The sequence below is a fragment of the Pelophylax lessonae genome (assembly GCF_965119305.1).
Source record: "Pelophylax lessonae genome assembly, chromosome: 10".
Taxonomy (NCBI): Eukaryota; Metazoa; Chordata; class Amphibia; order Anura; family Ranidae; genus Pelophylax; species Pelophylax lessonae.
This window is the reverse complement of record NC_138777.1, coordinates 162,774,040-162,795,631: the sequence shown is the minus strand read 5'-3', so window position 1 is coordinate 162,795,631 and position 21,592 is coordinate 162,774,040. Positions and strand designations below refer to the sequence as shown.

General features: G+C 41.6%; 1 protein-coding gene across 1 annotated transcript in view; it reads right to left on the bottom strand.

Annotated features, from left to right (window-relative positions):
* The window catches only part of MUS81 (MUS81 structure-specific endonuclease subunit), a 235,989-nt gene that overhangs the window by 8,854 nt on the left and 205,543 nt on the right, over positions 1–21,592 (bottom strand). The window contains exons 12-15 of the mRNA XM_082269643.1: positions 12,582–12,677; positions 12,296–12,421; positions 10,409–10,512; positions 1,172–1,255 (exon numbers count right to left, since the gene is read on the bottom strand). Of these exons, the coding sequence (XP_082125769.1) occupies positions 1,172–1,255; positions 10,409–10,512; positions 12,296–12,421; positions 12,582–12,677 (410 nt within the window). The remainder of the gene's footprint in view (positions 1–1,171; positions 1,256–10,408; positions 10,513–12,295; positions 12,422–12,581; positions 12,678–21,592) is intronic.

Genomic DNA, 21,592 nt, shown 5'->3' with positions numbered 1-21,592 from the left:
ATGCTAAGAATTGTACCACCTCTGGAGCACCTTGTGGTTGATGTAGAAGATTTACAGAGGTAAACGTTCCATGTAGATCTGTGCACCAGTAGAAATCCTGCATGTTGCAAGTGCCAGCAACTTTCTGAACAATCCGAGTTTAACCACTTAAGCCCCGGAAGATTTTACCCCCTTCCTGACCAGGGCCTATTTTGCGATTACGCACTGCGTGACTTTAACGGACAATTGTGCGGTCGTGCGACGCTGTACCCAAACAAAATTGACGTCCTTTTTTTCCCACAAACAGAGCTCTCTTTTGGCGGTATTTGATCACCTGTGCGATTTTTTGATCATGCGCTATAAACAGAAAAATGAGCGTCAATTTTGCAAAAATAACAATATTTTTCACATTCACATCAAAAAGCGTATTTTGATTGGTTTGCGCAAAAGTTATCGCGTTTACTAACAAAGGGAAAGATTTTTGTCATTTTTGTTGGTTTTTTTTTTTTAACGCGTAATGGCGGCGATCTGCGATTTTTTTTGCGGTACTGCAACATTGCGGCGGACAGATCGGACCCTTGACTGACATTTTTGACACTTTTGGGATTACCAGTGACATTTCTACAGTAATCAGTGCTATACATATGCACTGTTACTGTAAAATTACACTGGCAGTGAAGGGGTTAACTTTTTTTTGAGAGGGAGGGGTTATGTGTGTCCCTAGGGCATGATTCTAACTGTGATTGGCTGTGGCTTGAGGTGTAGGAACAGTGATCAACAGTCCTACATAGTAGAACCGTATGATCACTGTTTCTACACAGGGGAGAATGACAGGCGGCTTGTTTACATCAGCCGCCTGCCTTTCTCCCTCTGCACCGACGATCGCCGAGTGACCAGCGGACATCGGGTCCTCCTGTCACACGCGCGGGGGGGGTCCGGGGGCGCACGCTCGTTCCCTAGACCCTCACAGGCTAGCGACGTAGTACTACGTCGCTCTGCCTGTGAGGGGCTGACTGCCGACGTAAATAGTCGTGCGGCAGTCGGCAAGTGGTTAAGAAGACTGCAGGTTGGTAGGAATGTGTGCAGATCTAGCAAATACTCAGCAGTATGTTTTTGTCTGAAGTATACAGTAATTTGTTAAAACAAATACAATGTTAGCAGAAAGTATGGCACTGCATTTTGTATCACCTACCTCTGAAGCTTCCCACATTTCACGCTTGAAAGTAGTTTTTCCTTCTCTTCAGTAGAACAACAATCTTCATAAGCAGACAAGAGACTAGGTGACAAACAGAGAGTCAACTGTCTATAATGTGCTCGGGGTTACATATTTATATGGCATCAAAAAATGTAATTTATAATTCATACAAAATGTGGTGCTCAGTTATGTGTATCCTATTCGCAAATTCATTTTGTATAGCTCCAAACATTTTTTTTTTTCCAAATGAAAGTCGTAGTAATATAGCACTGCAAATAAACAATACATTTGGTCTTCACCAGGTCTTCAAATGGATTTGAAAAAGGCCTAGTAAACACAATATCTGACTGGATTGCTATGTTGCTACCTTAGTTTGTAATCCTTTCATTTAAAGAAAAAGTTTAGATTTTTATGTTAAGTCATATGTGCTAATCATCTTTTTGAAAGACATTGAATACTGAGGTCCACCCCAAACAAGCCTTAGCACAGGCGAATGGGCGAGTTGATTGACTATATCTTTTCCACAGTTGTGACAAATATGGTGTCCTGTGCACAGTGAATAAAAAAAGAGATATCAACGAGTCTGTGAGTAGGTCCAAATTAGATAAGAGTTTATTAAATCAAATGTGCGGGTTGGTAAGTGCAACAGACCATCAGTTAAGGCTTATTTTCATATAGAATTTAAGTACCCTGCTATAAAGAATTGCCACACATCACTGGCCATTGCAGATGGTTATACAATCATATTTAACTAATTACAAAATATTATTCCCTTGGTTACATAATTGTAGATACCCATGTCCATCAGATGTTTCACAAGATAAGGCTGGCACTTTCTCAATGCATCTGGAAATTCTTCTTAGCTCAGAGATGTACCATACAAAGTGGTTGTTAAACCCTTACCTATACCCAGTAAAGCGAGTGGCCTCAGATAATAATCAAAGGTGAAACAAATCCACCTGCATAAGTTGTACCTGTGCATTTCCAGCTATCTGTCCTGTACTCAGAGATGTAAAGGATTTTTCAGACTTAAAAAAGAGGGGGTAGGGAGCTGTAGTTACGCACTGTACAAGAGCTCTGAAAGCTGACTGAAGGGAAGGAAAGCACCCCCTTCCCACAGCACACAGGAACAGAGTTGAGGCTGTCAATCACAGTCTGTGTGGCGGAGGTCCCTCATCTAACACCTTTTTACCTCTTGGTGTCAGGAAAACTTATCAAAAGAGACTCGTGCAGATAACAGAGGAATGAGACAGCAGAGAGAAATTACACTTAGTGATTTGGAGAGGGGTGAGTAAACAATATAGAAACATGCTTTGATAAGATTTTATGTCCGAGGTTTACAACCACTTAAAGTCATAAGATCTCCTTATAGTCATAGGAGGATGTCAAAGCAATATTTAAATTCAGACAAGTTAAATCTCAGGCATGCATCATATACAATTACCGGCCATTTTATTAGATACACCTTGCTAGTACCGGGCTGGACCCACTTTTGCTTTCAGAACTGCCTTAATTCTTTGTTGCATAGATTGAAAACATTACTCAGATTTTGATCCATGTTGACATGATAGTATCATGCAGTTGCTGCAGATTTGTCAGATGCACATCCATGATGAGAATCTCCAGTTTCACCACATCCCAAAGGTGCTACTGGATTGAGATCTGGTGACTGTGGAGGCCATTGGAGTACAGTGACCTCATTGTCATGTTTAAGAAACCAGTTTGAGATTATTTGAGCTTTGTGACATGGTGCATTATCCTGGTGGAAGGAGCCATCAGAAGATGGGTACACTGTATTCATAAAGGGATGGACATGGTCAGCAACAATACTCAGGTAGGCAGTGGCGTTTAAACAATGCTCAATTGGTACTAAGGGGCCCAAAGCATGCCAAGAAAATATTCCCTACACCATTACACCACAACCACCAGCCTGAACCATTGATACAGGTCAGGATGGATCCATGCTTTCATGTGGTTTACACCACATTCTGACCCTACCATCTGAATGTTTCAGCTGAAATCCAGGCTCATCAGATCAGGCCATTTTTCCAATCTTCTATTGTCCAATTTTTGGTAAGCCTGTGCAAATTGTAGCCTCAGTTTCCTGATCCAGTCTCTCCATCCAGATAAGGTGAATTCTGACAGGTATTTCATCCAGAGATTCCAAGTTTTCTCAAAGTAGACCATTTTATCCCAAAGGATAGCCACCATACCTTTATTAATCATGATCCAAGTGAATTTTGCCTTTAGGAGATCAAAGGGGACCATGGGTGACCTCCAGGATCGCGCAATGGATATCTTAGCTGCTATGAGATTAGGCGTCTCACATATAGCGGAATCCCCTCCACCGGCCTCTCTAAGAGCGCCTGCTGTGGAAAGTTTGATAGATTCACTTGAGTGAGGGAATAGATAAAATTATATGTGCGGATCCAAAACTGCCTTACTTTGCTGCATGTCCACCAGGTGTAGAAGACCATTCTCTTCTGGCAGCAACCACAAAAGTTTCAGCTTTCAGCACTGTCACACTTTGAATGACAATTGCGCGGTCAATTGCACGGTCATTTAATCACCACTGGGTTTTTTTTTATTTTTTTACTAAAATAAAGGAAAAAAAAGACTGAAAAGTTTTTCTTAGTTTCTGTCAGTAAATTTTGTAAATAAGTAATTCTTCTTCTTCACTGATGAGGAGGCACTAATGTGCCACATTGATGGGCATTGATAGGTGGCACTGACGGGCACTAATAGGCGGCACTGATGGGCAGTGATGGGCAGCACAGATGAGCAGGCACTGACTGGCATTACTGATGGGCACTGATTGGGGTCACTGATGGGCACAGATAAACAGCACTTCCCTATTTACGTGACTGGCTGTGAATGGACACAGCCGATTACATGGGCAAAGAGCCACGTCATCGGCTCTTTACCAAGATCGGGGCCACGCTGTGTCCTAGGAACACCGTGTCAAATGTGGAGGGACTGATACCCAGAGGGAAAATTGGATTTCTCAACAAAGGGGCCATTGGGGTATGGAGGGATTTGAATTTGTAACTTTTGGCCAATCTGTCCCATAGGCCAAGGGAAAAAAGACAGCGTCGGACATAGTATACCCAGTCTGTTTCTGGCTTTCCGCCACATCAGGTGTCTAATTGAAGTAGAGGGGAGGTGAGAAGATTCCAACTGTATCCATACCGGGTTAACCCACTGGGAATGAAAGCGGATCAATCGTGCCAGTTATGCAGCATAATAATATTTGGTTAGATCTGGGACCCCCAGACCTCCCCTCAATTTAGGAATAAATAGCTTGCGCCTGTTCAGTCTAGGTCCCCCCCCCCCAAATAAATTTCGGTACCTTCTCCTGAAAAAAATGCTAATCAGACATATTAATCATTATTAGTAAGGTACAGAATAGGTAAATAATTCTAGGTAGAATATTAATTTTTACAGAGCTCAGCCTATGGAACCACGAGGGGGGGGGGGGATGCTAGACGTTCACCGGGTGAGGTCTTTTTGTAGTTTCTTATATAGGGTAGATAGTTTCTTATGATATAAAGAATCTATGGAGGAGGTCAGTTGTATGCCCAAGTAAGAAAATGCAGTTGACTGCCATTTGAAGAGGAAATTTTGCTGGAGAGAGTTAGCTGGGCTGTAGAAGTAAAAAGTTACTCTAAAGAAAAATTAAGTGCCTGAGACTTAGCATAATTTGCCCTCAGTCCAGAGATCATAGTAAATAGTGCTAACTCCTGATCAAGATTGGGAATGAAGGTGGTCGGGGACGAAAGAAGCATAAAGATGTCATCGGCGAACTGGGCACACTTGTGCACCCTGTATCCGCAAGGTATGACCAAAATTTCTGTGTTGTACCGTATTTTGATGGCTAGGGATTCTAGTGCTAAAATAAATAGGATGGGGGACAGTAAGCATCCCTACCAGGTGCCTCTATGTATGGTGAGGTAATCCGAACTATATCTTTTGACCGACAGTCTAGCTAAGGGTTCGCTGTATAATGTGTGAATGATTGTGAGAAAGTTCTCACCAAATCCAAAGTGTTCTAAAGTATAGAACAGGTATTCCCAGGAAAGGGAATCCAAAAGTTTGTGTAGGTCAAGAGATAGTAGCATGCCTTTCCTCTAAACCCATTTCATCCCAATTTGTTTTAAGCGCCGAGATATTGTCCACCAATCGCCTGGTTAGATCAGATGTCTGTCTGTGCGGGACAAAACCCAACTTGATCAGGGTGAATGTATCCCGAAAAGAAAGGTATTCATCCTATTAACCAGTATTTTAGTCATAATTATGAGATCAACATGATGAGCGATATCGGGCGGTAGTTTGTGCAATCCCCGTGATCCTTTGGGTATGACATGAATGAAGGCATCATTATTATATCTAGGCAGTGGAGTGCCCCTTCTGATGGCATTAAAAAAAGGAGCAAAAATGAGGTGACTGAATTTCTGTGTACTTTTTATAATAGTGGCCGTAAAAGCCATCTGGATCTGGTGCCTTTGATGGGTTAAGGCTTTTATTGGCTGCCTCCACTTCTGCTTTCGTCCAATATCTCTCTGCATGTTCAGCTGTACCCGCAGAAAGGGAAGATTTAAAAAAAAATGCAACCTGCAACCTCCGGGAATGGGAAGGGAAGGCTATCTGAAACTGGAATAGATCGGTAGCTGCAGACGACCAAATTGGTGGTGTGGGACCTAGGCTAAATCATCTGAACAGCGCACTGCAGTAGGATAAACCAAAAAATGAAACCCATAGGGGGGAGTTAAGTACTGCTTTAAGTTCTTTTTCCAAAGGATAAAGTTAATAAAAAAGCTTAAAAAGAGAAGGTCCAGCCCCCCCAAGAAAAAATTAAAAGTCAGCAGCTCCAAGTACTGAAGCTGCTGACTTTTAATATTAAGACACTTACCTGTCCTGGAAATCAGCGAAGTCGGCACCCCCGTCGATGCTTCTATCGGCTCTCGGGTGCTGCGGCTGCCATTGCCTGTAAGGAAAACGGCAACTTCACAGCCGGTTCTCTACTACACATGCGCAATGCGCATGTGCTTTGCGAATGGCTGAGTGGCGGGGGAAGGAGAGGGGGGGCCGAACTTCCGGGGGACCTTGCCCCAACCAAGTCTCCCATAAGTGGGGACAGGTACCTGTCAAAATCAGGTACCTGTCCCCCCCTTCCCCCCCCCCAAAAGGTGCCAAATATGGCACCGGAGGGGCGGGGGAAGCAGATAAGCAAGCCTCAACTTTTGGGTAGAACTCTGCTTTAGAGCTGAATTCCAGTTATGCAAAAGTTTGCATAGCTACATTGGTCCAGCTTTGACCAATGTAGCTATGCATATGCCGTACCTTGCCATTGCTTGCTTGACACACGCAGAACACTTTGCATCTTCTCAATGATTGTAAAGCATTCTTTGATTGCACAAGGTCGAGATTGTGACATCAGCTCTCCACCTCATTAAGAGTAGGTTTTGCATTTATTGAGAAGATTCAAAGTGTTGTCTCAATGATGTCTGTGCAGGGGACTCAAAAGCTAGTGGCGATCACTATAGCCACTTTAGCCCCAAGCCCATTTTTGACACATTTTGTTCACAAGTTAAAATCAGTATTTTTTGCTAGAAAACTACTTAGAACCCCCAAACATTATATATATATATATATATATATATATATATATATATATATATATATTTAGCAAAGACTCTGGAGAATAAAATGGTGGTCATTGCAATATTTTCTGTCACACGGTATTTGCGCAGCGGTCTTTCAAACAACATTTTTTGGGAGAAATTACGAAAAATTAAATTTCACTGCATGTAAAAAAAACGAAACAGTAAAGTTAGCCCATTTTTTGTATATTGTAAAAGATGATATCACGCCGAGTAAATAGATAGCCAACATGTTACGGTTTAAAATTGTGCACACCCGCGGAATGGCGACAAACTACGGTCAATAAAAATCTCCATAGGCGACGCTTTAAAAAATTTTAACGGTTACCAGTTAAGAGTTAGAGTGTAGCTCTTTTTTTAAATTATTGCTCTTGCTCTGGCAATCGTGGCGATACCTCACATGTGTGGTTTGAACAGCGATTTCATTTGCAGCGTGACTTCCGTATATGTTTTCTTCACGGCGACGGGGGCAACCTAAAAAAATTTTTTTTTCCTATTTATTTTATTTTTTTTTTAATTTTAGCACAGGTTTTTAAAAATAAAATAAAATTTGATCACTTTTATTGCTGTCACAAGCAATGTAAACATCCCTTGTGACAGCAATAGGCAGTGACAGGTACTCTTTATGGAGGTGTAAAAGACCCTAGACCCCTCCACTATACTTCAATGTATTCAAAATGCCGAAAACTGCATTTTTGAATACATTCACTTTTTAAATCTGGCGCCTTTAGCAGCCAAGTAACCCAGATGTGACGTCATGGACGCCGCCTCCGGGTTACGTCATCGGAGACCCGATCGAAGCCGCATCCGGCTTTGATCGGGACTCCATCCAGCCGGCGGATGTGGCGGCTGGTTGCTCGGGTGCTATTTGCATTTGGAATCTGTTGCTGTCAACTCTCAATATGAGATCCAAAGAGCTGTCACTATGAGTGAAGCAAGCCATAATTAGGCTGAAAAAACAAAACAAACCCATCAGAGATAGCAAAAACATTAGGTGTGGCCAAATCAACTGTTTGGAAAATCCTTACAGTTGGCTAGATCAAGAACACTCTCTAGGAGGTAGGTGTATGTGTGTCAAAGTCAACATTCAAGAGAAGACTTCACCAGAGTGAATACAGAGGGTTCACCACACGATGTAAACCATTGGTGAGCCTCAAAAACAGGAAGGCCAGATTAGAGTTTGCCAAACAATATCTAAAAAAAGCCTTCACAGTTCTGGAACAACATCCTATGGACAGATGAGACCAAGATCAACTTGTACCAGAGTGATGGGAAGAGAAGTGTATGGAGTAGGAAAGGAACTGCTCATGATCCAAAGGATACCACCTCATCAGTGAAGCATGCTGGTGGTTGTGTCATGGCGTGGGCATGTATGGCTGGCAATGGAACTGGTTCTCTTGTATTTATTGATGATGGGACTGCTGACAAAAGCAGCAGGATGAATTCTGAAGTGTTTCGGGCAATATTATCTGCTCATATTCAGCCAAATGCTTCAGAACTCATTGGATGGCGCTTCACAGTGCAGATGGACAATGACCTGAAGCATACTGTGAAAGCAACCAAAGAGTTTTTTAAGGGAAAGAAGTGGAATGTTATGCAATGGCCAAGTCAATTACCTGACATGAATCCGACTGAGCATGCATTTCACTTGCTGAAGGCAAAACTGAAGGGAAAATGCCCCAAGAACAAGCAGAAACTGAAGACAGTTGCAGTAGAGGCCTGGCAGAGCATCACCAGGGATGAAACCCAGCGTCTGGTGATGTCTATGCATTCCAGACTTCAGGCTGTAATTGACTGCAAAGGATTTGCAACCAAGTATTAAAAAGTGAAAGTTTGATTTATGATTGTTAATCTGTCCCATTACGTTTGGTCCCTTAAAAAGTGGGAGGCACATATACAAACTGTTGTAATTCCTACACCGTTCACCTGATTTGGATGTAAATACCCTCAAATTAAAGCTGAAAGTCTGCAGTTAAAGCACATCTTGTTTGTTTCATTTCAAATCCATTGTGGTGGTGTATAGAGCTAAAAAGATTAGAATTGTGTCGATGTCACAATATTTATAGACCTGACTGTATATACAGACATACTTCGACTGACTGTAGGTAATGAATCTAGGCTCAAGGTACGAATCAAGAGCTCAGGTACTCAAAAAGCCCAAGCTTCTGGTAGCCGCTGAGGTTCAGATGACCGGAGATAACCAGGGTCACTGTAGGTAGGCAAGAGGAACGGACTTGAGATCAGAGTTCCTCAAGGCTTTTTTGCAAAGTAGGAGCAGCAACAAGATGCTTGCTCTAGGCTTATTAGTGAGAAAGAGCCCAGACTTCAGAGTTCAATCCCCAGGGTTAACACCAAACTACCATTGGTAGTGGGAATTTCACAAAGTGTCTAATGGTGCAAAACAAAGTTGTTTCTAGCGCTTCGCTTGGTTGGCCTACTCAACAAAGTCTTTAGAACAGCGAAAGGGCTGAGGTAATGACAACAGCTCTTTAACCGGAGAGTACCACAAACAGACCACTATTGGATCTGAAATGCGCCATACAAGCGGAACCCAGTTCCCAAAGGTCACTTCCAGGCTGGCTCTGCAACCTCCAGTCCAGAGAAGTCAAGGTACAGCACTCCATAGCTAGGGTGAGGTGGGGCTAATCCGAACAGCAGAAATGTTGAGACCAGCTCAAGCAGTGGTGTAGTGAGGAATCTTGATTGAAGTCAATTTTAGGGGAACAAAAAAAGAGAAAAGCTATCAAAAAAACTTTTAAGACTTTTCCCAGCAGAGCAGAAGAAAAGACATCTATCCTCCTACAAACTACCAAAAAATCCAACCCACAGCAGTAAAATCAGTCTATATATGCAGTAAAGCATGCTTGTTATACTCCCTGTGGAACCGAAGGGGTTAATCTACTGCATTTTGTGAAAAGGCTGTTTAATCCTGTCTTCTCTGATCCTCTCCCTATTTTACTGTCCCCAATCCATCTGCTGATAGTACATAGCCTTGGGCGAACTCTGCACATATGTGTATTGCTAGAGTGTTTTTTTTTTTTTTTTGGGAGGGTGCATGTGATTAGCACAGTGCCAATCAGCACTGTCCAGGGGTCATGCAGTCATATAGGATAGTCAGAGGAGAATGAAAACTCCTCCAACAAGCTTTAACAAGTGCTTGACAGTGCACTGATAGATAGAAGTCACAAGACTGCTATATATACTGCTGATAAGAAAAGGTATTTAGCAATTTATATTTACTAAAATAATTGCATTTCCACATTCCGTGTACTGTGGGAGACCAGCTATAGTGAATGCAGGGTCCTGGGTTTAGTAACACTACAAGTAAAGTTATATCCTTTAACCCAGTATCTCCAGACTCAGGTTCTTTGAACCAATGACAGGTTATTCACAGTAAAGTTTCAAAAAGTGGTACAATTGTATAAATCAGCAGCAATACAAGAAGAAAACTACATATTTCACTTGTGATTTAGTAAAGAGAGATGGAAAACTTGCCTGATCCATGAGGACCAGTTTGATAAACACTGCTAGTATTCATGCAGCACTGCAAAGTGTACATGCAATTGTATTTTACCTGGCTGGAGTGTTGTATCTTTCCAGGATAGCTGCGGCCTTCTCTCCACTCACACCACTAATCTGCATTAGCTGCCGAGCAAACACCTCTTTCACAGTCTGAGCCTGTAGCGGAAACACAGTGTCACACAAGAGATGGACATAATGGGGTCTATAGAAGCAACATTAGAAAATGTTTCATATCTTGGTAAAGCTGTAAACCTATATTTTCCTCCATTACTCAGCATTCGGAAAATAGGTACTTGGCCACAAAGCAAGCATTTATGTACCACAACAAAAAAAAACCTGTAATTTCCAGTAAACATCCATACTGACTAATAACATGATATTAAAGATAAATGCAAAATAAAAATAGTGATTGCATCTGTAGAATACATCTGTCAATGAGTAGACATGACATGCTATTGAAGCCTTACCAGTCTTATTTATCTGAAATGTTTGTAACATAAATTATGCCCTTTCATCGTCAGCATGAAAATAGAAGATGATGGTATTTTCACTAAAAATTGTGGGGTAATTTAGTAGAGCATTTGGACACCCATTTCTGTTTGAATAATGGGAGGTATTTAAGACTAATTGTAAGTTGGTGTACAGAGACAGGCAGAAAGTGCCTGTCTTTGTACACTGTGTAGTAGGGCGGCAAGTCACAGTCCATGCTCTCCTTGTGATTGACAGCAGGCAGATTCCATACTACAATAAAACAATATTCCAAAGTGCACTGTTCTTATACAAATTAATACATCTCATAAGAAACACAGTAAAGTGCCTTAAAATTAAAATAAACTCATCTTATATTAACAGATCAATATAAATCAAGTCCATATATAATGTGCAAGACTTGTGCAAAAATGATAGTGCAAATGTTTTATAAAGTGCAAAAAGTGCCAAGTTCCAAAACATCAGCATTTCTTCTCTCTTGCGGTGAAAAAATGATAATAATGTGCACCACCATGAAAAGTGCTACCAAAAGAAATCACCACAAACAGTTAAATGAGATCCTTATCAGCTGCTCTGATCCCACAAGGAGATCACTGAACACCTTGCTGCAAAGCAGCCATATATACCACAATCTGGAATACAAAAGCTCCCCAAAACTCCTATAGCAAAACTAACTCCATAGAGAGGAATAAAGTACAGAGAGAGATCCACATAGTGTAGTATTTCACCAATTGATTTTATTAAAACAATGAAATTACACTTACAATCTCAAAGGAATAAAACAGCATGTATTACAGCCAGCAGGTTCAAGCAGTCAGCCCGACTTGCGGAACAATGTCACGTGTAAGTCCTCTCCCAACAGGTTTCTCTGTAGAAAAAATCATCTGGGGATCTGAGGCTCACATGGGACACCAACACTTCAGCTTATTTACAGCCCAAAAAGGGCTGCTGTCTGCTGTCAATCACAAGGGTAGTGAATCTGATGCGGAACTTGTATCTCTGAATTCCGATCAGGCTCAACCCACTCAGCTAGAAAACTCTGCTGCACTTTCTGTATGACCGGTACATCGGCATTGAGGGAGCTCCGCTGCAGTGAGGACTGAGTGTCTATATGGACATTCTGGTCTCATTGCGCCTCCACACAACAAATGCAGGTGCTTGCTCCAAATTCATGTACCTGTTACTAATGGATAAATGGATTTGGAGCAAGCACTGACATTTGTCATGGGGAGACAATACTGAATTCTTAAGAGTGTCAAAGATACTCTTCATTAATTCCCCTGAGTGTGCAGATATTTAAAGCTTCCAGAAGCAAAAGGAAATAAAGCAGTAAAAAAAACTTGGGGTATCTTTCTAAGCAGCAATGCTGATCAGTACACAAGCAGACACAACACATATTTATTACATAGGAGCTTATTAAAGTGTGAGGCAACAAATCAAACAGCATTACCTTATTCTTCATGGCCCCTTCATTAAATTCTTTAAACTCCATCAGAATGCAGCTCTGGGCATCATGTTGCATGGCACGATGACATTTACTGGCTTCCTCTTTAGTGCAGCTCAGCAGGGTTTTGTTCTGTAAATATCTACAATTAGAAACTAGCGCTAGGCAGCACACATAACAGTAGGTCTATGAAATGCAAATCAAAAGAATAGAGATACTTTATAAGGCTAGCTCTTAGCTTGCATTGGAGTGAGAGATGATCACGAAATTTCCCGAATGGACTTCATCTTACCATATACAAGTTCTGTAGATAGCGGGTCATTATAGTCAAGTAGGCTGCAGATTCCCGAACATCTTTGGTACGCTTGATAAAGAACCCATCAACTACCTAGGAATGATAAAACATAAAAGCTAAGCAGCATTTGTTTATTTGAGGATACAGTGTAACTTAGTCTCTTGTACAGATATCCTGTAGGGGGAAGGAGGGCTGTTAATGGGAGTATTGGTCAAATATATATATATATATATATATGTATGTATATATATATATATATATATATATATATATATATATACATACATATATACACACACACACATACATATACACATATATTTTATGTCTTTTAATGCATCAGGTTGTTTCAATACATTTTAGAATGTCAGTTTAAAATCGGCTCATTTACACTTTTTCACCTTTTATTTTTCATCTTTTAGTTTCATTTGCATCACGATTCTGTATCAAAACGCGAGTGTACCATCTGATTATCTATGTATATACATATATAGAAGTTTTTTTTATAGTTTTCATGTGACTTTTTATATGTTTTGCATAAAATATACTTTAAGGTGCCATTTTCCCTTTCTGCGTATTTAAATGTTTCTATATACAGTAAAACCTTGGATTGCAAGCATAATTCTTTCCAGAAACATGATTGTAATCCAAAGCAATCGTATATCAAAGCAAATTTTCCAAAAGAAAAAATTGGAAACTCAGATGATTAGTTCCACAATAATTTATTTATAAGTTCTTCAGTTTATAGTCCATATAAAAAGATTATAGCAATGTGATAGGTTTAGCCATAAAATGTCCATCCACAAATGGCGCCCCTTTAACCATAAAATGTCCATCCACAAATGGCACCTCCACAAGGGGATTACAAGCAAAATCCAGCAGGAGCTACAGAGCATAAAAGAGAAGAGAGGCATCCCTAAGTGAAGCAATATGGTTACATTTAATGAAGGTATTGTACTCTTCTATAATAAGCGTATTGATTTTAACCATATACAAGTGCAGTTTTTGCATAAATAAAATACTACAATATTGGAGGCCACTTTCTCCCCTTTCTTTAGATGTCACTGGAACGAGAATGTCAGTTTGCATATTAGGTTATCCAATCCAATAGTGTAGTATTTTAAAAAACTGGATTTTTGTACTTACCGTAAAATCCGTTTCTCTGAAGTTCATCGACAGACGCAGCTACATATCTTTTTTAGACCATTGGGTTATGCTCCTCCCATCAGGAATAGAACACTAGGAAGGAAAAAGCTTTACCATGCCTATGGGGGCTGTCCCTGCAGGCATAACCCCACACACTGTGCTACAGCCTCTAGTTTTGTTGCAAGCATTGTTTAGAAGACAAGAAACCCCATACACTCAGAAGCAGAGGGGCGGGTGCTACGTCTGTAGATGAACTTCAGAGAAAAGGATTTTACGGTAAGTACAAAGTTGTCACCTTGCAAACTTGCATCACTGACGCCTGATGATGAAAAGCCCAAGAGGCACTCAGCGCTCTAGCAGAATGCACCTTCACTGGGAAAGGAGGAACCTGACCCTTCAGCGAATAAGCCGGAACAACCAAATAAATATATATACAGTGCCTTGCGAAAGTATTCGGCCCCCTTGAACTTTGACCTTTTGCCACATTTCAGGCTTCAAACATAAATATATAAAACTGTAATTTTTTGTGAAGAATCATTCATTCATATGCACAGATAATTTTTTTTATCTATATATATATATACAATCATTTTGTATTATTTGTAATACATGCATGTCAATTTTAAGTATCAATACATTTTTTAGTCACGTTTATATGTGAATTTATTAATATTTTTTTTATATTTATCACTTTATCTATAGCGCAACTTATATATATTTATACTGTTTATTGTGTTGTCTCACTTGAAGTTGCTGCTTAAACATTTCACTAGCACGGTTATCATTTTTGTGTTTGTAAAGCCTGAACTACTGTCTGCCTGATCCATCTGGAAATGGTCGCAGCAGACGCAGCCAATCCCTTACGAGGACCCTCAGTAGGGACAAAAAAAGCATCTGATTTTCTGTTTCAATATTTTTATTTGAGAAATTTTAAACATACAAGAGATGTGTGTACATATCAACATATCAACATAGCTCAAGTGATGTGCACAGTATAAACAACAGATGGTTAGGCATCATAATATTCAGCACAACAGTAGGTACCACATTAAGGTTATATAGTTCACAAGAATCATGGTAATGTAAAACTGTTAACAAATCAAGAGACTGTATTCAAAAGCTGGGATGAGAGCTCCACAAGTTCCAGGGTTTCCAGTCTTTCGTAAAGGCTAGGTGAGAGTTATCGCTTAGTGCAAGTGCCTTCTCATAGGAGGAGTTAGTTTTAACTAAAGAAAGTACTTCAGAGGGATTTGGGGGTGTTTTGGATTTCCAGTGTCTCAATATCAAAGTCCTTGCTGCCAAGAGAATGTGGCTAATGACAGTGCGGAATTCTTTCAGCCATTGTTCTATTTCTAAGTTTAGTAGTGCTAAGGCAGGGGTCAGCGGAGTTAAGATTCCTGTGATATCTGAAATTATGGTGGATACTCTACACCAGAAGCTAGTTAGGCTCTTACACTCCCAGAGGATGTGGTATAAAAGGTCCAATGTTCCCACAATCTCCCCAGCATAGAGGGGAGTTGTTGAAGGGGAATTTAGACATTATCAGTGGGGAGTAATACCATCTATTTGATATCTTATAAGCCAGTTCCCAGGGAATAGCATTGTGTGATGCTGCATACACGGAGCGAATGGCTTTGAGTCGTTGTTCCTCTGTAAACTGTTGGTGTAGATCTTGTTCCCATTGTACCATAGCATTGGGTTTGATAAAAGTCTACTTATTCTGTATAGAAGTGTAGAAGAGCGTTATACCACCTTATGTGGTTTTTGGGACTGTCAAGTAGTACCATATTTTGGTGTGTATTCTTATCTCAAGGGGAGGATAGTGGGTTAGGTATTGGGATATACGCATAAGAGTGAAATAATGATGGTTAGGGAGGTTATATTCTTTCAGTAGTCATGCAAGAGATTTGGGGGTGTTAGCATCCAGTAGGTCAGTACTGGTAGCGATGCCCTTTGCGAGTAAGCAGGTATTGGAATATCAGGGATCAGGTGGGCCAGGATTTGAGTGGGTAAAGGTACAACATGATATTGACTGGAATGGATCTGGGTTTTCAGTAATTCTCTCCAAGCTAAGAGGGATGTTCTTGTGGGTAAAAACCACTCTGTAGAGTTTTGCGGTTTCCATTTGTCAGCAAGAAGCAGGGAGAGCATGTTATTGTTTGGTACGATCGCTCATTCTATTTCCAACCAGGGGGTGTCTAAGGAATGGGTGAACCAATGTTTCAGATAAACCAGTTGTGATGCCCAGTAGTAATCTTTGAGATGTACTAGGACCATACCTCCTACGTTTCTATGCTTAAGCAAGCCAGAGCGAGAGACTCGGGGCCTTTTGGAAGAGATCGAAAGACATAAAGAATTTGGGGAAGAATCATCATTTTTTAGGATGCAAGCCGACCAGACCACGAAAGATTTACTGCCTTGGTCAATTTGTGTATCGGGTCCATAGTTTGCCTGGGCTAAAGAGGACACTTTGGGCGTCAGTGTGACCCCCAGGTAAGGGATCCCATCTGATGTCCATTGGTATGGGAGTTGAGTTTGAAAGACTGTTTTAATATGTGTAGGTACCTGTAAATTTAAGATCAATGATTTAGCGAAATTCACCTTATAGTATGAAATTTTACTAAATTAGCAAAGGATTTTGTGAGCACTAGGCAGGGATGTTTGAGGATTCGTGAGCAGGAGAATTAGGTAATCTGCAAACAGATTAATCTTATGCAGCTTAGTGCTTCGAAGCCTTGGATAGAGGGGTGAGAGCGTATTTTTTCAGCCAAAGGTTCAATCAACAGGTTGAAAATAGACGGTGACAGGGGCACCCTTGTCGTGTACCGTTTGTGATAGGGAAGGGTTTTGATAACATACCAGACGTGTATACCTGGGCCGAGGGATGGGAATACAAGGCTTGGATGGCTGTCAGTGCACTGCCGCAAAATCTGAATATATGGAGAACGTGGGTCATATACGTCCAATGCACTCTGTCGAATGCCTTCTCCACATCACTATATAGAAGCAGAGAAGACACCCGAGTTTCGGCGTAGTGCAAGATATCTATTACACGCCTGGTGGCGTCGGAAGACTGCCTGCCAGAGGTGAATCCCATTTCGTCAGGTTGAACTAGCGTGGGGATAATGTGTGTTAAGGGGTGTGCAATGATCTTAGCATACAACTTGATAACCGAGTTAAGGAGAGAGATCGACCTAAAATTTGAGGGTGTAGTTGGGTCCTTGCAAGGTTTAGGGAGAGTCACCACGTGGGCCCTCAGCATCTCGGGTGGAAAGTCAGCGGTTGAGGCCGCAGTATTGAATAGGTCAGTGAGATAAGGAGCCAGAATCTCAGGGAATGTTTTGTAATATTCTTTTGGGAACCCGTCTGGTCCAGGTGATTTGTATTTGGGAAGACATTTTATAGTAGTTAGGATCTCCCGCTACGTAAACGGGGCATTCAATGTCTGTAGTTTTTCCGATGTTAGGGAAGGGAGGTCTATGGAAGAAAGGAATGCATCAATGTCCTGGTCAGATGGTTGTGGGGTATGTTTTAGATTATACAGGTCTGCTTATTAGTTAGCAAACATGTCCGCTATGGACTGCGGATTGACCACCTTTTGTTTATCCGAAGAATGGATAAGATGAGAGATCTTGGTCATTGCTTGCCTCTGCTTTAGTCTACAGGCTAAAAACTTCCCTGGTTTGTTGTCGGACATGTAGAAACACATTTTTAAAGTCTTTTTAAGTACCAGTCATGCTGTTCTATTAAGTGGGTTCTGAGATCTCTATGAAAGTCGGTTAGATCTTGTTGGTTCCTAAAAGTCGGGTTGTTTTTGTTGTTGGTTTCTAGGGTACGCAGGTCATGTAAAAGGTCCTTGAGCTTTTTATTATACGCCTTTTTCGCTCTCGCACCTAACTGAATAAGGATTCCTCTCAAGTACGCCTTATGGGCATTCCACAAGAAGATTCTTTTAGACAAAGAGGGGGCATTAGTCAGAAAGAAGTCTTGTAAGTGTTGGGAAAGTGTGCAGTTGGGAAGAGTCTCTTGTAACAATTTGGTGTTGCAACGCCACACAGAAGTTCTAGGGTGAGTATATAGTCCTGTTATGATGTATAAAAATTGGGGTATTGGCACTGCTTGATCTATAAAGTGCAAAACAGTGGGATAAATAAGTGTAAAAACTGTGGATGTGTTGTTGACACACACAAATATTGATATATAAAATAGATAAATAATAAAAAATATATGTACAATATAAATACAATTGACAATAAATATAGTGCAGTAGTAGTGAATGTCCAACAAAGGCGTGACAAAGTGCAAGGTGCTTATCAAGACCAATTACTTAATAAATTCGGAAAATATGATGTGTATACAGCACCTAGTAAAATGCAATACAAACAAATATATATATGACCAGCAGGAGGTGTAACCAAGTGCAAAAAACAGTGTCTCAATAAATAAATAAATGTTAAATAAATAAAGAAGGTGCTTGGGCGAAATAAATGTGGACAGTAAGTGCTGAATAGTAGCCTTAAAAAAAAGAAATAAAATAGAAGCATAAAAGTATGCTAATAAGGAATGTGTGGTGATTGAATAAGCATAAGAATATGCTATGGAAATACAATAAGTGAATGATACACCAAATAAATAAAAATTAGTGTACAGAGAATTGATTAGAAAAGTGTGGCGGGAGATAATGTCCAATAGGCCAATAATTTAGAAAAAAGAAAAAACGAAAAAGAAAATAGTCCGTATATTGGTGGATGTGCCAACAAAGTGAAAAATGACCTTACGGTAACCCCCAAGGTGGGTGACTGGCGAGGTGCGGGGTGACCCCTAATAAAAAGACCTACTAACCAGATATACCCACCCCACACAGGGGTACAGAGCGGGTATTTTTGGATATAGCTGAATGATCCTTCCTCTGGCTTCACCCACGGACCGCCAGACCCCATACTACTAGGAGAGGACCCTACATAACCTGGTTCTCCTTTGGGACATCTGGGATCACCACTGGCCGTCCAATACATCTTCCCCTATACAGAAGGGTATTAAGAAGCCAGAGGAAGGATCATTCAGCTATATCCAAAAATACCCGCTCTATACCCAGAGAAAATTTCCAAGGAGCATCGGTGACAAATCTTACTAGTGACCAACCTTACTAGGTCTGCGTACCAAGACTGGAGAGGCCAGTCTGGAGCCACCAGAATGACCGGGATCCCTTCCACCTCTACCCTGCGTAGAAGCCTCGGCCGAAGTTTCAGTGGAGGAAAGACATAAATCAGCTGATGCCGACCCCAAGGAGCCACCAGTGTGTCTGTGGCATCAGCCAGAGGATCTCAAGATCTGGCTACGAACCTCTGCACCTTCTTGTTGAGTCGAGAAGCAAACAGATGGACCTCAGGTGTTCGCCACCAGACACACAGGAGATGAAACACCTCCGGGTGTAGGGACCACTCCCCTTGATCCAAAACTACTCAGGTAATCCGCTTGCCAGTTCTCCACACCTGGGATGTGCACAGCAGAGAGGGCTGGTACAAACTGTTCTGCCTAGGACAAAATTTTGGCCACCTCCCTGGCCGCCATGACACTCTTGGTGCCCCCTGGTGATTGATGTAAGCCACAGCTGTGGCATTGTCCAATTGAATCCAAACCAGACAATCTTGCAGACGAGTCATCCAGTGGCTCAGACAAAGCTTTAATGCTCAGAGCTCCAAACATTTATCGGCGGTTTGGACTCTTCTACTGTCCAGGTTCCCTGGGCACAGAGCTTCCCCAGTGCCCCGCCCCAGCCCGACAGGCTGGCGTCCATGGTTACCACCGTCCAAAACAACAGGAGGAAGGACTTGCCCTAGCATAGTGATGGAGAATGAAGCGACCATAATAGAGCAGATCTTGTGTTGTGGCTCAACTGAATCAAAGTATACAAGGACTTTGGATCCTTGTTCCATTTAACAAGAATCTCCCTTTGCAAAGGACTGGTTTCCATTATGTGGATATCTGGTTTGAGTCGGTGAGGGTACACCCTGTGGCTACTCCTGGTATTACCATCAAATAAGCTCATACAGGTTTACTCATTGATTTGAGTGACCCACTTACTCTGGTAAGCTGCTAACTTATTCAATTACTTGGTGACTTGCACATCGGTGTTCCTCTCATCCCTAAAGTGCCGTGTTGATTTAATGATCACTGGGACTTGTGGCTGATCCTCTTAATCTTCTATTTATACACTATATCACTGTGGACTTTTTTTGGATTCAAAATCCTCTTTTTTTCACTTCTTATTGTACGGACTGTTTAATTTATGTTTTGAGTTATTTATATGATTCAATGTACTTTTTAATTTTTTGAACACGAATGGTATAATTTGTAATAATCACTATTCACAGCGCAGCACATTCTTGATACCAATTTTCCATTTAGGGGTTTTTCTATGATTCCTTATGTGCAGCAGCTTGCTTTTCATTCTCATAATTTCATTTTTTAATCTATATCAGCGCAGAAATTTCCATTACTATAACAAATTAATAATGCTCTTCTGCTACGGCAAAGCGAAGAAACCACTGGTGTCCAGCGTTGATAGGGATGTGCAAATATGCGTGCTTGATATCTATGGAGGCCAAAAGGTCTCCCTGGTGTAGTGACGCCACTACTGTTCGAATGGGTTCCATGCGAAACCTCTGTACCCGCATGAAGCGGTTCAGAGCCTTGAAGTCCAGAATTGGACGCACTTTGCCTTCTTTTCTGGGCACAGTAAACAGGTTTGAATAAAACCCCTGAAAGTGTTCCTGAGAGGGAACTGGCACAATCACCCCTGGAGATAGGCACAGATTGGACCGGAAGAATCTGTCCGACGGACGAGACTGGAATTTGATCTTGTACCCTGATCGGATCAGTTCACGAACCCATTTGTCCTGAATCAAAGAAGTCCAAGGTCCCGGAAAGAAGCAAAGACGTCCCCCCACCCTAGAAGCGGGTGAGGGCACCCCTTCATGCAGAGTATTTGTCTGCAGACCTGGACTGGCCAGTCTTTGATTTACCTGACCATGGCTTCTTGGAACTCCCAGAAGACCTGAACAGCTTCCCTTTTTCTTGTGACCCAGAGGTACGAAAAAGACACTTATGAGCAGTAAAGGAAGCTTCCCGTCTATGACGTGGCACTTTGCCCTTAGAGGACTGAGGAAGAATAGTACTCTTCACAACCGTAAGGCCTTTGATCAACTCGTCCACAGAGGATCCAAACAACCTCTCCCTCATAAAGGGAAGATCCATCAAAGCCTTTTTGGAAGTCTGGTCCGCAGACCAGCTTTTCAACCACACCATGCGTCTAATCGCAATCCCCACTGCCGACACTCTGGCCACTAGGGAAGCCACATCCAAGGACGCATCACACATGAACACCAGGGCTTGAGCCATCTGGTCCATTAGTTCCAGCACCACTGGGTGAAGCTGCTCAGCTTCCAAGTTACCTTTTAGTAACTTCATCCGTTCAGTAACCGTCTGTGACACCATAACATTCACAAATATTGGTTTCAATATGGAACGCGCTAGCACGTGTAGATGGCAGGACAGAGACTCCACAGAGTCTGTAAAGGCCGGGATTCTTACACCGGAACCACAGTAGACTTATTCAGCCTGGAAACCTGGTGATCCACCTTTGGTGGCACGGTCCACCTAGTGGAAACTGCATCTGCAAAAGGATAACGGCGTTTAAAGCGATTAGGCACCACTAGCATGTGCTTGATGCGCCGCCATTGTTCATTGACAAAAATCTCCGGACAAGTGTAGCACCCTACAGGTAGGTGCTAGGTAAATGTATAGTGGGCCTTGTCTGCCTAACAGCAGGGCCATGATTTCTTCTGGTTAGGATGTCATGG